We start from the raw sequence: 17,088 nt of genomic DNA on the forward strand, positions 1-17,088 counted from the left end.
CACACGCACACACACACACAGCTGAACATGCTGGCATCTTTAATATGCAATCGTGTTCCCTTCGTCTGCTTGTAGTTTGATCGACCTTGTTGGTACTTTGTCATGTGGGTGTTCTACATTAACAACTTCCCCACTGCTGGGGTTCAAATAGATTTCCGGACCAATTAACAAATAAGGAAAACATAATAATCTATTACACATAAAAAGCGGAAAAGGGCGGTTTCAGCCCAATCTATAGCCCCATCTAACAGGCTGAGGACACGTTTCATGAATGTGCTTATTACAGCTCCTTCTGAAGTGGTGCAGTGTTATCACGACACCTGTGGGATCGCAGGTGTGATCCCGTGCCGGGCGGACGCTGTTTACTCAATGTGTCCTGGAACTCAGATCTGAAGACCTGAGCTCTGGCTCCGTCGCAAAGCCGCCTCTCGCGGTTGATGTTCGGGTGTCGAGTGTGTGATTGCAAAAGCGCCTTCAGCGGTCAAGTTGGCTGGGAAAAGTGCTATATAAATGCCATCCAAATGCTGTCCGTTAAAGGTTAGCTCAGCCCTTGCTTGTGTAATTACAGGCTAGTGTTACACGATAGGCCTGAGAGAACAGACACATCAGTTAACAGGATCAGATGCGCAGATGAACACTGAATGCCAGGACATCCATAAGCATTGTGGTCAGGATAGTCTAGTGGGCACAATTGGTTCTGGGTTGACTGAGTATTGACGAAATAACATTAAAGCCATAAATGAGACTCAATAGCACTGATGGAAAAGTCCTGTGTTAAACCACAATGCTTTACAAATATACCACTTAGAAGGGTCAATGTTATATATTGTTTACACTTTTGCGAGGGACATTTGAAAAGACATTCTGTCCTTTAAAGAACAATACCGGTCTTTGATGAGACCGTCTTAACTGCCTCTCCTGGCAGCGCTAAAACATCCGTCCCCAATATAATTTGGCAATATGTGCTGAGCTTGCCGAAGAGCATTTCATGAGAGCCAGGCACGAAGGTAAACAATAGCACTAGCACTTTCTTCTTTGAGGAAAGACGTTATGAAAGTACTTGTATGGCAATTTGCTGGTTTTGTCCACAAACTCTGTTCTCCTTAAAGACTCACGCACTATATTGCTATTTTTTATGTTTTTTGACAGGCACAAGATACAAGGAAGTCATTTTGACAAATGATATTGGTAATGGATGTTTCAGTGAAGCCAGGAGAGGCGGTAACGATGGTTTCATCACAGTCAGCTGTTGTACTGTCAGGCCATGTTAAGCTAGGCCAGAGCAGAGTTTAATTTAAAGATATTATTATTTGACGAATCATCAAAGTAATTTAAGCGTATTAAATAAGACATGATGTTGAACTATATTACATAACCTGATCGCATGATATTCTATCAATACACAGAAAGAATATCAGTCTCCAAACATCCCCGGGAGGGGTTAATCACAACGCAGTGTCCCCTCCTCTCGCGTCTCTCGATGGTGTGACTGTTCCTTCACAGGCACCCTCTTCTCACTGTGGGGGTTTTGTCTGATTTGGCCGTCAACAGAGACCGCGTTTGTAGTGTTGGTCTCGCCCTGGCCTTGCGTCACCCGTTAGCAGGGTGCGGCGCTGTGACCTCCATCGATTGATGCTAGCGCTGGAGAAGACGCTGCTATAAATAGCCCGGAGCTATATGCTAATATCCTGCTGATGGAGGTGCCTTTAAGCATGGCAGCACTGCACAAACATACTAATCCCAGGTTCAAAGGTGCCTGCTTTCCATGATCATGCTCATAGTTAGTTCCCTGACATTCAGATGAGGACGAGTAGGTCCGTGATTCCAAAACATTGTACGTTAAATAATTGAATGTGAACTCCGAGCCTTTGTCTTGTAGTAACATGGTCTGTGGTATTCATTGAGCAGCAGCTAGAGCCCTCCAGGGTAATGGCACAGAACCGGCCCTCAGCCTGATATCAGAGTTATCAGTACCCTAGAGGCATTTACATTCATTTTAGAATTAGCTTATCCAGGTTAAATACTATAAACTGCAAACAGGTGGAGTGTGGGAGGTTGACGGGAGTTTACAACGCCTGTTTACGTGGATGAGTGACCGAGTAGAGGATTTTAAAATGAGTTTTGTGCGTTGGCTTAAGATTGGTGAACCGATCGATGGTCAGCTTGCTCCGACAGCACGTTGGCAATGGGTTGGTGTTGCCCTGGTGGGGGGGGGGGAGGGACACGTAATGGGCCTGAGGTGGGCGAGACGCTAAACAGGTGTGTTCTAGACCCTACGTGTTACTAACTAACGCAACGCAACGCAACGATACCTGCACCCAGACGTTGAACGAGCCAGCGTAGGTCCCTCTTATTCAGCATACAGGGTACACTTTACACCGTGAAGGGTTAATAAGAGGTGATGCATTCATGTCAAATGCAGAACCAAAGTAAAGGGGAGCGTTGAAGGGAGCGACACACTGGAGCACCCAGGAGCTCTGCTGGCAGCGTGCAAGCCCGTTTATTCCGAGGTATCCTCAACATCCGTGCACCTCTCTTCCAGACCTCGGCATGACCCAGTTAACCACAGAATAGGTTAATATATGAATACAACTCTCTTTCTCTCTCTCGCACTTTCTATGTCTGCCTCTCTTTCTCGCCCTCCCTTTCTTCCCACTTTGAGTGTATCTATCAGCTGTACCCTCACAAATTGTCCCGCTTTTTCATCTCTCTTTGACATCCTCCTTGCAGCCTATTTCCCTGAAATGCTTTATCTTGCTCTCTCTCTTCAGGAAAACCTCTCTCTCTCTCTCTCTGTCTCTATCCCCCCCCCCCTCTCTCTCTCTCTCTCTCTCTCTCTCTCTCTCTCTCTCTCTCTCTCTCTCTCTCTCTCTCTCTCTCTCTCTCTCTCTCTCTCTCTCTCTCTCTCTCGCTCTATCTCCTTCCCTCTCTCTCCCTCTCTGACACCCTTCCTCTCACTCCTCTGGCCTGTTTTTAGACAGTATAAATAACCATTCAGATTCAGGAGCCCAGCTAAAGAGCTCCTACTGCTGTGTCTCTCCTTCACTCTCTCTCTCACACTATCTCTCTCACGCGCTCTCTCTCTCTCTCTCTCTCTCTCTCTCTCTCTCTCTCTCTCTCTCTCTCTCTCTCTGTCTGTCTCTCCTTCTCTCTCCCCCCTTGAGGAAATGAGTTGTTATGTAAGAGGAACACATGCCATCAATCCATTGTCAGGGACGTCCATCAATGGCAAGGTCGTGCTACATCAGAACAACAGGGAAGCACAGAGATAGCCTTGTAGCCAACGAGAGACGCACTCGCTCGCTCTCTGGAATTATGGCAATTATATATGATTACCCTTCGTGTGAGAGCCACACATCTGTTGCTTTAATTTACAGTTTTTACTTTTTATACTTCTGTGTGAATTTGCTTGACAATAACAATAATTGTTATCCTTACAAAACAATTTACAATGGTGGGATTTATTCATATGAATGTCGCCCCTGATTGTCATTTATTGTGGCTCCAGCCCGTTACGTTTATTAACTGCTAAAAAAACATATATGGATCTGTATTTAACCCATTCGTATTTTAGTGCTGATCAAGATTCCTAATTTTATGTTAAGTAATATGACTAACCTAGACATTACTTAACTAACATCAAAAACTACACAAAATAAATCATTAATAATTATCTCTGTTTGGAAATAATGATCAAATAATATGGTTAAACAATAAGCTGACCATACACAGTTTAACAAAGGTGTATCATTTTCCAAATTTATTCAAAAAGTTCTGTCAGGCACACGCTTTTACTTTGAAAGGAACAGCTCTGTCTTTGTCAAAGCAGCATTAAATTCAAACAGTTACAAATCTCCAGCACTGTGCGTCTGGGTGCTCTGAAACAGAGTGATCCTTGTAGCGCAGTGCAAGCACGTACTAGACCAGTCCTGTACTCCACCAATCACCCGGCACCGTGACCGCCTTGCCTTGGCAGCTAGGATCAATGCTGTCCTATTGTTTGAAGGCGGGCTGCATGGAGATATGTTTGAAACGACACACTGGATCAAGGAAATGAAAGTGAAAGTTGAACAAATAAGGCAGGGGGTCCAAACCTTTTTGGGCCCCGGACCCCATTATTTTGTCTGATTCCCAACCTTTTGGGATTTTCTAAATGGACTAAACCTCAGATAACTGTCACTCCAACCAGCTAACATTTAATTAAGTAAACCTGGAACAAAACTTCTTCCCTTGATCAACGTCCTAATCCCACCATTAATTGGTAACCAACTGATGATCTTTATCATGAGTTGGTTAACTGACAATAATATGCTATTTATACTTCTATGACACCTTTCAAAGCTCCTAATCATTGCTGTTGTTTTCTATTTTTAAAACTGTGTCATTTATAATAACAACGTTCTCTATTAAATGACCAAGCGTACGATTTTATCTCACAGTCCATTTGCATTTCAGGTGACCCTACAATGGCTCCCGACTCCCTAGCCTAGACAAATGTTGGGAAACACTGATGCAAAGTGACATTGTGAGATGATGTAGATGTCAACTAATCACACAGGAAGTGATGTGAAATTGTTCAAAATGAAAGGAAGTGAGAAGCTAGGGGGGACAAGTTCAGCTGCAGTAGCTCACTATAATAGTTTCACATATTTCAACATTCTCCCTCTCTCTCTATGTCGTGCAATGTCCCATATTTATTTTAAACACAAGGTAATTTATAAAAAGCATTGCAATTCTGAAAAGACTGTTTTGCACTGAACAGTGGAAAATTGCAAGTTTTAAAGGAATATGCCAACACTTCTGGATATAGGCTTTCTTTCTTAACTAAGGTCAGATTAGTGTATATATTTGAATGTGGGAACCAAAACAATAGCATGTATCACAATTCTTGCTTATTCCTTTAACAGCTTTTCCCCATGGAAGTAAAGTAAATGCTGATTTTAAAAGTGAACAAGCACATGTTTCAACACAGTTTGTTGCCAAACAATGTCAAACTGTTATTTTACTTCCTTTCTGCTCTAGGTTGTATTGCAACTTATTCAGACAACTGTTTGTACCCTAATGTTTGTAAAAAACGAAAATAACAAGTTTTACAATCTCATACACTGTACTGCAACCGTTATATTTATAGATGTAAACAAAAATAAAATCTGCATCAGAACAGCTTGGAACCGCTTAGAACAGGCTGGCCTAATAAACATTTCAAAGTTCCTTCCTTCTCCTGCCTACTCCTCCGACGTTGACTCCACTGATCTCCTGGCTATCCCGCTGGCTGCTCCAGCTAGCTAGCCCTGAGGAATGTTGCCTAGCTACCAGTTCATTAGCTCCTGCGCACACACCTCCCTCTCTCTCTCTCTCTCTCTCTCTCTCTCTCTTTCTCTCTCTCTCTCTCTCTCTCTCTCTCTCTCTCTCTCTCTCTCTCTCTCTCTCTCTCTCTCTCTCTCTCTCTCTCTCTCTCTCTCTCTCTCTTTCACTCGCTTTCTCTCTCTCTCTCTCTCTCTCCCTCTCTCTCTTTCTTTCTCTCTCTCTAAGGTCATGTTGTTGAATCCCAACATTTGAAACACAGTTGCTCATATTCTATCTTCCCTATTTAATTAGGTTTGCTTACTAATTAGCATTTCTGTCCATGTTTTTATCCCAATCAAATTATTGTGAATTAGGATGTAATTACAGTTTTTCTCAATCTTTTAAATATGTTTTCTGAAACTATAGCTCAATTTCTCCAAACTCTAAACACAAACCTGAGAAGAGTTAATCATTTTGTCAAAACTACACAAATTCTTCTCAAAACTGTTTTTTTTTCCACCAAACAGTAAACACAGCTATCAAATGTATATCTCTTAGAGAACATAAACTAAATACTGGTGTGATCAATTCAAATCACTTCCATCAAAATACTATTTACATATGTTTTGGCTTTATGAGGCCATGTTACACATTCCAATGTATAAAATTGTTTAGAAATAGCTTTCCTTTTTAAAGTTGCAATTAGGTGGTACATATAGTCACTCACTGTATACCTAGTTGATGCTGCAACATTGTTCTGACAATATACCAATGTTACCTATTTTGGTAAATTACAGTACAGTAATTGCACTGATAGTAAAATGAAAAACACTACAGTAAGAAAATGTTTAGACTGTCTTTCGGGGGATGTAATGATTAAATCAGGGCAAGTACGAGTACAAAATGGTAACAAAGCAAATATATATCCTTTTGCTGTAATACAGTAAAATGTTCAGCTGAACTGAACCGCATTAAAAGCTTTTCGTAGGCCAACAAAAATTAAAAATAAGAATATAAATGAGGTGAAACAGATCTCCATGTAAATCAGTATGCATCCCACATCCAATCCTGATCAGGCCAAAGGACCATATCGACAACACAGTAGAGCTCACCAAGTCCTCTTTTATACTCTGACACAAGATTGAAGTGTTTTGCCAGTTGAGTTTGAACAAGTGAGAATTGTGCTTAGAGTTTAGCAGTCTGGAGTCTTGTAGTCGATACATGAGCTTCAAGTTTTCAGAATTGTGTGCATAGTTCCATTTTTGTGTGTGTATACAATCGAGAAAAACTATAAGGAGTAGGTAGGGATTCAGGGATCTTGCTCAGGGAAGTCAAAAGGTAGAATGGGAACTCTGGGGTTTATCCCAGAACCTATAGTACCCGAACCCCTTCTGGACTATTCTGAAGCTGCTTCTGCTTGTAGCTTACACCCCAATCCGTCAATTTTCTACACAATAAGGTACTTTTAGGTTGGGAGATAATTCAATAATAAATTGGGAAAGGTATTGTGCGTGCAAGGATAATTTTCAATGCAATAAATATGTGAGACGTTCCATACTTCTGACAGACATGAACCATAAAGGGGTTCCACCTTGGCTTCGTACTGAATGATTTAGACATGGAGGAGAACGGGATGCCGAATGTGTGGTTTGAACGTTGGGTGGGGAAGTGGCCATGGAAGACTCAATTAGACATGGGCTTAATCCGGAAATGACATAATTAATTTGTAGGTTATCCTGAAACATTCTGTAAGGCATGTTAAGCTGCAGTTATCGAGTTCAAAACGTGCTATACAACTAAGTGTTAAGTATAAAAAAGACAACACACAATAACTGGAACTGCCTTGAGGATTCAGAGCAGATTCCATCCTTTTGGTAATTCTCTTCATCTTACTGGGTAGCAGTTACAACTCATATGAGCTTACAGTACGATCTCCATTGTATCACAGCTGCTGTTACTTCTATTAGTAGCATAGATTAAATTAAAATAAAAAAAGTTGTAATGGCAAAAGTAAAATATTTTATGAATTACAGCTCTTTTTTCTGTACTCAGTTATGTTCAGAATTTAGAAATGCCCTGTTATTCTATTAAGACAGGTGAATCAAATCTGGATTTCTGTGGCGGTGAAAGCAGAAATCCATATATATATATATATATATATATATATATAGAGAGAGAGAGAGAGAGAGAGAGAGAGAGAGAGAGAGAGAGAGAGAGAGAGAGATAGGTACGCTCTGAGAGAGAGAAGTGTATCCCTAGATCGACTCTTTTGTAGCCGTGTAATAAGCAGGATAATGAACAACATGCCGGTCATTATCACTCTCCATGATATCCTGACTGCAACCCCCTGCCCTATAATGGTTAAATAAAGGATTTGTTAACATTGCTACTCTTATAGACACCGTTGTCGAAGGAGTCTACCAATACAAAAAGAAATGTCCTCGAATGGGTGGCCCCGGTAGGAATTCTACCCCTAACCCTGGGAGTAGTCCTGCCTTGCGCTACCGCAACACCTCACAAAGAGGTTTGCGAGGAGTAGGTAAGGGCTAGGTGTCTTGCCCAGGTGTGTACATGTCAGCAGGTTAGTGCCCTGCCTCTCCGCCATGTCACTTTATTCAGCCTCCCCCTCTAAAAACAAACAGCGTGATCATGTTTTATACAGCAGCCCTGGGAACACGGTTCTTACCTTATGCCGGCACTTAAGCACCACTCCATACGCCCCTGAAACCAGGGAGAGAGGATGGGGGGGGGGGGGGGGAGAAAATGAAAGTGAAACAGGATCAACATTTGACGTTAGATTGAGATATGTTTATGTATTCATTATTTGGGACACAGCAGGAGGGATGTTTGCCATAACATTGGAAAGGAATGAATCAATTACTTAACGAATTCAGAAAATCTATGCAGGAATGACACAGTAAACACAACCTAGCATATGGGCTTGCATATGCTCCTGCAAACACACACACACACACACACACACACACACACACACACACACACACACACACACACACACACACACACACACACACACACACACACACACACACACACACACACACACACACACACACACACACACACAGTTACTCTGTTGCTTTCTGTTTAGCACATGGTGTTCCATAAGTTCTTCATTCATATTTCAGATGCTGGCCGGCCTTTACTGTGTATACCCCCTTCTCGCCCCCCATCCAACACACGAGTGGTATATCCCAGCCTAGATCCATTTCCTCAAGAACACATTTCCAATACAATGCAACGCTGATAGGGTTAATACTGCTAACCCTAATTAAGCAGATGGCTGTTTCCAATGCCAATCACAGTGATCTGGTTTTAAATACTTACTTTTGTCATTAATTAGAAGGGAGGGATAAGGTTCGGTATAGCATCAGGGAGACAGGCATCAAACCCAGAACCTTAGAGCTTTCAGGAGTCGAACAACCAAACCACTAGACTACCCTGCCCTCACCCCCCTCTCCCCACTCTCCCCCCTCTCCCCCCCTAGTCATGTCATCCGATTTCATGACTCGTACAAATATAGTATGGTCGTGTAGCACCTTTTCATATGCATGTGTGAATTTTATTTTTAGACGGATTATAGCTGCATATTTTTCTAATGATTTCTTATACAAAAATATTTTTTCCCATTTTCAAATAACTGTACACATCGTTACTTATCTGACTAATGTATTAGTAGGGCTGAATAAGTAAACTACACTTGACGAGATTGACAGCTGAAATCCGTCACTACCACCACCATTGATGCCATTAAGGGTTATCAAGGTGTGCATTAAGCAGAAGAACATGATGTTCCACCAGGGTTAAATCCATTGCAATCTCACGTAATTCCAGTCTATTGATTTCTTTCTATTTCTTCACGCTGATTTAATTGAATGGGTGGAGTCTATTCTCCCTCCTGGTTACATAGCCATGCGAGTCACCAATTACTCATGTGGTCCTCCTCATATAATGGCGTCGGTGCAGCGTTTCAGACTCAGAGAAAGTACAATCTACACACAACAGGGATTTAGACGACATCCCCTACAATCCTGCGTTTTTCCAACAATATCCAACGAATGCATCGGCTGTCTGTGAGATTAATATTAATATACTTTCTCTTTTTGATCTTCCTGAGAAGGTGTAGTTGATACATCGCTGACGCTCTGTGATATGTTCTGGTTATTTTATGATTTATGTTTTTGGATCCTGTTGTCCATAACTTTAATAGTTATAGTGACTAAGCTTCAAAGCATCCCTAAGCCATATACTATACCAGCTACTTCTGTCTATACACAAACACTAGCACGTCAGTGTGTGCACTGTTTACTGTACAGCATGTTCCGCATTGATTTGGTTTTTAATAGTTGAAAACAAAGTTCTCCATTCCCCCTGATGCTCAGTTCCACCCAGGGGACCCGTAGCAATGCCTTTCATTATCTTCAAGTGTTTAAGTTGCTGGGAGGAAGTCCTGACTAGGTAGATTCTGGGGAAGCCGACCATGGTTAAGTGTAAATGTGCTTATCTCCACCAACGCCATGAATAAAACATCCCTTCATGTCTTTCCTACGATGAGAGCACTTCCCCCCCCATTCTGATTTTATAACGGCAATGTTAAAGATAACCTATTGTTCTTGAAGAGTAGCCAAATAAAGAAATAATTAACGAGATGAATAAAAGATAAATACAAATGTGTTTGTTTGTTTGGTTTAGTATTTAGCTGTTTGTTGTCTGGTTTTGTCTTTAGTTTGTTGTCTAGTTTTGTCTTTAGTTTTTTGTCTGGTTTTGTCTAGCTTGTTGTCTGGTTCTGTCTTTAGCTTGTTGCATGGTTTTGTCTAGCTTGTTGTCTGGTTTTGTCTTTAGCTTGCGTGATTTTGCCTTTAGCTTGTTGTCCGGTTTTGTCTTTAGTTTGTTGTCTGTTTTGTCTAGAGCTTGTTGTCTGGTTTTGGTCTTTAGCTTGCTGTCTGATTGCATGAATTCTAAACGTTAAAATGAAAACATTCTGACTCAGCGACCTTCTTCTGGCTTAGGAGTGGCCTGAACGTTGGTGTGACTCGGCTGAGCTACACACCAGCTCGGGTGTCTGGGGAAGCAAGATGCCTGGCGATGGATACTAGCCGAGCGTGAAAAGCTTATTCCCACCTGTTGTCTTATACTACATGTCATTCTCCCCCTTTCTCAAATAATTTCCCTGTCCCTCTTCACTGTCCGGTCAATAAATGCACAAAAAGCACATCAAATAAATTGATCCATATAAAATGGAATCTTCCATCCATTATTCATCATAGAGATGGTTATTGCAAAGCAGCATCTATAAACTGTCGGCCCACTCCCTAAAAGCGCATCCCGGCAATTATCAATTCCACTTAAAACGACCATATACAGCTTACAGACCGTATGCCTTTATTTGGTTATCAGACCTAAACTACATGACCACACATGATCAAGAGACCTACAGAATATGACCATATATTGTTAAGAGACTTGCATTATATGACCATATATGGTTACGAGGCTTACAGTATATCACCTTATAGGGTTATGAAACTACAGTATATCACAATGTATGGTCGAGATACCTATTTGATTAGATAAGGTTAAGAGAGCTAAATGACCATATATTTAAGAAACCTACAGTACATGACCACATAGGGTTTAGGATACATACATGTCTGCATAAGGCTAAGGGAAATATATGGTTCAAGACAAGCAATATGTTTCGAGGATGAATGCAATTTGTTTGATTGGTCCAACTGTGGGATAACATTGTTCAACAGCAGAACATAGACAGCGGGTCGCTGGGAAGGTCAGACCTGGTATGGTAGGGGACACAGCATATGGCTCGCAGTCTGTCCAACGACGCATCAGAGTGGGGCTCAGGGTTTGTTCCGCAAGTTTCTAGGAACAAAGGGTCTGGGGGCCACGGCTATGACAAGGGCCACGCTTGTCGGAACATCAGACTTTTAATCTCTGTGTTTGTTTTAAGGCAAAGTCGCGCACCGTTCCGTCAACCCCTGAAGCACACCAACATCCGACCCCGTGTGCCAGATCTGTCGGTGCTTGTCGGTGGTTAACAAATATGTCGTATTGCCGCTCGTCGGCGCGCTATGCACCGGCCCACACTCTACAGCCGGGTTACTGTGTTTGCCGGGCACACCACCTGTTCCAAAAGGGAGCCACACACCACCCATCAGCACCCACACGAACACGCACACGCACACGCACACGCACACGCACACGCACACGCACTCACTGTTGTTAACTTCCAGGTTTAAAAGGGTAAGCCACCCACCTTCCCCGACGATGCCAAGGACCTCAAACTTATTCATCACATCACAGGGGGGGGGGGGTGTCTCGTCCAGCAGGGGTAATGAGCGGCTCCGTCTGGGCAGCGCACACGACGACGTCCCCTGATTGGTCAACACACCCGCCCACTCCGCAGGCCGGCGTCCAGGAGAGGAGGTACGGCCGTGGCAGCCTCAGCCCGTCCCGTCCTCGCCACCTCCACCATGCTCCTGTCCCCCAGCTCCTCCTCGGCTCTTGTTCTGCTCCAGCTCTTCTCGAAGCTCTGGCGTTTGTTCCTTGCGGTTCTCGCGTCGGTTTTTCCTCGACCGTCCTTCGCTGTGTGTCTGCCACCTCCTTGCTTTTATTAGCTCTGACTCACTTCGCCGCTCTCGCCGGGGTCCAACGGAGCCTGCTGCTGCTGCCGCTGCTGCCACTTCCAACCGATCTCTACACTCATACCCTTTTGTCCTGCTCGGGCCTCCGTACTCGCTCGCTAGGGTGCTCAGAAGTCATCCCTATCGTGGAACCTGGGAGGGGGAGAGAGAAACACACACACACACACACACAGACCAATTCAAGCAAAGAAACAATAATAAATAGGATGAACTTGAGGAATAATACATCATATATATTCACGAGTGGGTCATCCCCAGGTCCAATTTCCCATAATTCATAGCTGGGGCATCGGGGTGCTCCCGGCACAGATGGCGGCTAACTGGGTCAAGTAAACGTGGAGTAAGTCAACATTTCCTTCAAGAGGCTCATGATAAATGATGGATGATTTAAGCATGACGTTCGTGAAGCTGTCCTGTCCAATCAGCCATCATCACGCCACCCCCACGCTTTCCCGGCGTGCTGCAGAGAGATGCTCTCACACCAGCGTCTATCTAGAGCACACAGAGACACTTCTGACCACCGTGGAACAGGCGCTGACAACATAAAACATGTATCAGTCCATTTATTATTCATTGTTTTTCAAGGAGGATTCCATTGTAGATTTCGATTCATAGACAGGTCACGCTATCCTCTGTAAACATCCAGCACCTGTCCAAATCAACGTTAAAATCATTCGTAAATAGAAGGCTGGTTTGTCTAGTTAATATAACTGTTGTTGTCATCAGCCCAGGATATTTTCAATCGATGAGGGTAGAACAATATTGCCTGCTCGTTCACTTATTGTAGCTTTTGATGAGGTTTGCACGTAGGAACAACGTTACATCGACCCATCTCTAGGCGATACACACATTGTAGATAAACACATCTCACATATCAAAGAGAAATGAACTGCTGTGTATATTGTAAAACAGCAAAAAGGCGTTTTGACAACGGAACAAGTACAGAGAGGAAGTACAGTCATACATAGCAACACGTTGCTCCGTTCTCAAAACACTACTGTGCTCTTGTACAGTATTACAGCTGCCCGTGTCTCTTAGATATGTGAGATGCTCTGTTGGTCCGTGCGACCATACTTCCTGTACGCCACAATCAGTCGATCTAAAGGACGGCGCCAGAGGGGAGAGAGGTCCAGGGGTGTTGTGGCCGGTCTCCCCTGTACCCTGACTGCCTCCATTGTAGAAACTTGATGACTTTCCTCACAGGTTAAAACATCCTTCTTTGAACTATTCCGAGAGCGGGGCCTGCTGTAGATTTCTCTCGTGTGCGTGTGTGGGCGTTTTCCTATGCAGGAAGCACACGGCTGAGTGCGGGAGCAGCAGAGAGGGTGGGAGGGGGGGAGGAGGGGGGGGGTGCGGTGCTAGCTAGCCGTTTAGGAAAAAGCTTGAGCCTGATTCAAATCGTTCAATTTATCGACGATATGAATCGGGGATTAATAGCTTTGGATACAAATGTAAGAAACACCATGTAACGCGTTGATTCAAAGAGGAACAGGTTGCTGTTACAAGCTATATTATGAGGACTGCCCACGGTTGTTGGGATTCTGTCAAGTGTTTGCGTGTTGGTGACAGAATCCTGGCTGGGTAGGGATGAAGTCTACACTGTATTAACCCACACAGCCATCGGGATAGTACAGCGCTCAAGCTCCAGCTGAAAGGGTCCGGGTTTGATGCCCAGTGTTCCCAATATAAACTGCAGGCATCCATGAGCAAGATGCCCCAACCACCTTTAGCTGCTCCTTAATAACATCGGAATTCCTGGTGAGTCTTTTGGGATAAAAGTGTCCATGAAAGGACTCAAACAGTCAACACTGTATAAGGCACCATCAACTCTCACTGTACGTATGGCGTCCACCAGCTTCTCATCTCAAACATCGAATATGGGTAGATAGATGTTTCTAAATTTACATTTATATTGAGGGCATTTAGCAGACGATTTAATCCATAGCAATTTACATGTATTCATACACATTCAAACACCAACGCAGGGTCAACCATTGCAAGGCGACAGCCAGCATGTCGGGAGCAGTAAGGGTGAGGTGCCTTGCTCGGGGACACCTCAACAGAGCCGGAGATCGAACTAGCAACCTTCCGGGTTGAAAGTCATCCCATGCTGACTCCTGAGCTACTGCTATCTCAGTGGTCTCATTTTGTTTCTTGTGCCATGAGCAGGAAAACAGTTGGCCTCCCACTTGTTGAAGCCCAGAAGAAGCGGCTGAAAGCTGGAGTGAACTGGAACGTTAACACAAAAGGATGGTTTGTATGTTCCAGCCCGCCTGCTACGTGGAGTCTGGACTGTCCTGACTGAGTCCCGGCACTAGCCAGTCCACAACAGGACTCAGTCCCCAAATGACATCTTTGGTAGAGAGATGGAAGAAGCTCATCACAGCAAATGTACGTTCCTAGTGGTACATTTATTCCGAAAATGTTTAAACAGAGTGTCAAAATATGACTATATTTACTATGACATGTATCGCTCTCTCTCTCTCTCTCTCTCTCTCTCTCTCTCTCTCTCTCTCTCTCTCTCTCTCTCTCTCCCCCTCTCTCTCCCTCTCTCTCTCTCTCTCTCTCTCTCTCTCTCTCTCTCTCTCTATATATATATATATACATATATATATACATATATATATATATATATATATATATTCTGCAATAAAGCCTGTAATTATTACCATGCACTCTTTATGGAACACGGTTATGATATGCATGCATGGATAGGTTTGTGTGGCAAGTGTGTGCGTGCGTTTGTGTGAGAGTGCGTGTGCGCTGCCTTGTTCCTGTGCATGTTTGTAGGTGGTGGTGGGTGTGTGTATGTGTGTGTGTGCGTCTTTATGTGTGGGAGTGTATGAGTATGTATGTGCGTGTACGTGCGTGTGTGTGCGTGTAAGTGCGATGCGTGTGTATGCGTATATGTGAGATATATAGATAGATGCAGAGGGTGGCAGAGGCGTGTGTGAACGCGGATGAGTGTGTATGGTGTGTGTGTGTGTGTGTGTGTGTGTGTGTGTGTGTGTGTGTGTGTGTGTGTGTGTGTGTGTGTGTGTGTGTGTGTGTGTGTGTGTGTGTGTAGGATAGAATGAAAAAGAGAGATCAAAAAAAGGAGAGAGAGAGGTGGTAGTAAATGCTGTTATCTGCACCGGAGCGATGCGACGCGCAGAGCAACACTCCACCATTCCACGGCTGCTGTCCACGCTCTCCCATCCTACACAGTATACCCGTGCAGACGCCACAACGCATTACCTCGTCCACGGCCAAGACAGCCCTGCACGAAGAAAATAAATCGCCATACATCCCTAGGTGGAATGGAAGAGTGTACATTCCCACCTTGAGGCTTTCACCCGCCCCCCACACCCCCCCTCCCCCCCACACCCCCACACCCTCCCTCCGGCCACCCCCCCCCCCCCCCTCTACCTGGCGATCTGATTCATCGCTTGAATACGTGACTTACGTGAGATCCCGGATCCGTGAAACGCGAAACATCATGCCCGAGAAAATGATGATGTGCAAAGCAGGCACGCTCATCTGGAGCGTCAAACGCCGCGTATACGTGCAATGGCAGGCCCGCACGGCACCGAGGCCCTGCTGTCACAGCGAAACCCAATACTCACCGGGATCCTCAGTTTGGGGGGGTTTAAGCAGGTCCGCGGGAATACAGGGGGAATAAGGGTCTACATCGTCCACGCGACATCAACAGTTCTGCCCATCGCTCCGCGCTCAGTACAGCCTCAGCATCAGCTGGTCCAAGGCAGCAATAGCGTCATTTGTTTGAGGAGCGTCCGGTTCAGCCAATATAATCGGAGTAGCTGGTCCTCTCAGCCAATAGCGTCAAGGGGGGAGGGGACGACGACGCAACGCTCGCTGCGTTCCAGCAGTGGTTTTATCCAAATTATGAAATGTGGAGTAGATGGTGACAACTTTAATACTTAATGTGTCATAGGCTACTGTGCACTTATATATTAAGAAGAGATGTATAATATCTCGTCTTAATATATAAGTGCACATAAGTGCTCTATTAATTTCTGTAGGATAATTTATATGACTTTACTTTATACGATGATCAGGTGGTGCTGTTAACATTTATAGGCTATGCCCTCCTTGGCAGACTGTTAGTTAAGTACAATATAAGTCAGTATTTTCACTGATTATTTATTCAGCCATCAGCATTGATTTAAAATAGCCTACATTAAATACTCTAGACCCGTTGGACCATAGCAGACCGGAAATACATTTTGAATTGAATAATAATTTATTGGTGTTTATCTTAGGCCTAATTGTATTTATTATTTGAATAATTTATTGTTAAAACGTGTAATTTTTCCAAGTTTACTTGAGTCAAACGACTTTTATGCATAGGCCTATATAATTAAAGTAACCGTCTGCAGTGTCAATATCCTTTTATTCTCTGAGTCGATTGTGATGCTATTGGACAGTCGACACCTCATCTCAGACTCAGCCTTATTTCGGAGCAAATGCAACTATAACCAAGAATAATCCAAAAATTGATGAACCCATCGAAGAGGATGTACAAATAACCACATTATTAAATGCACACATTCTTAACTGATGTAAATGTCCCAAGGCTGATTATTTTTCTTGGGATTTTTTTTATTTTTTCCTTTAGGAAACAAGTCTATCTATTAATCAATTTCCATTTATCCATCTTCCCATAGGCGTATCTATCTATCTATCTATCTATCTATCTATCTATCTATCTATCTATCTATCTATCTATCTATCTATCTATCTATCTATCTATCTATCTATCTAAAACTAAATATCTGTCTAAAGACAGAGAGGAACTACTTAATGCATGGAAAGGTCTAGCTCGTTCCAAGCCGATGTACCATCTCGTTAATAAATTGTTCACCAATTAACCGATTTATTTAATTCGGGTGGGCGGCTCATCCCCACCAACCGTTCATTTAGTGTCGTCATTGCTATGTCGCTTCTCTCCCCAATCCGCCCTGACAATAAGAAAACACGGTCCATATTAATGTTTTCGTTTCTATTTGAAATACACATTATTATTAAAGAGAAATAAAAAACATTAGGAGTTATAGGGACCGTGAATAAATATTTTATTTTCCTCATTTACCTCCATTGGAGTAGGTAGTGTGACTCCAAG

General features: G+C 43.4%; 1 protein-coding gene across 1 annotated transcript in view; it reads right to left on the reverse strand.

Moving 5' to 3' along the window:
• Window positions 1-12,028, reverse strand: part of cdkl5 (cyclin dependent kinase like 5) — a 36,712-nt gene extending 24,684 nt beyond the window's left edge. Inside the window, exons 1-3 of the mRNA XM_056608029.1 lie at window positions 11,951-12,028; window positions 11,579-11,696; window positions 7,973-8,007 (exon numbers count right to left, since the gene is read on the reverse strand). Of these exons, the coding sequence (XP_056464004.1) occupies window positions 7,973-8,007; window positions 11,579-11,696; window positions 11,951-12,028 (231 nt within the window). The remainder of the gene's footprint in view (window positions 1-7,972; window positions 8,008-11,578; window positions 11,697-11,950) is intronic.
• Between the last annotated feature and the right edge of the window lie 5,060 nt (window positions 12,029-17,088).

This window comes from Gadus chalcogrammus, chromosome 14 (genome assembly GCF_026213295.1).
Source record: "Gadus chalcogrammus isolate NIFS_2021 chromosome 14, NIFS_Gcha_1.0, whole genome shotgun sequence".
NCBI lineage: Eukaryota > Metazoa > Chordata > Actinopteri > Gadiformes > Gadidae > Gadus > Gadus chalcogrammus.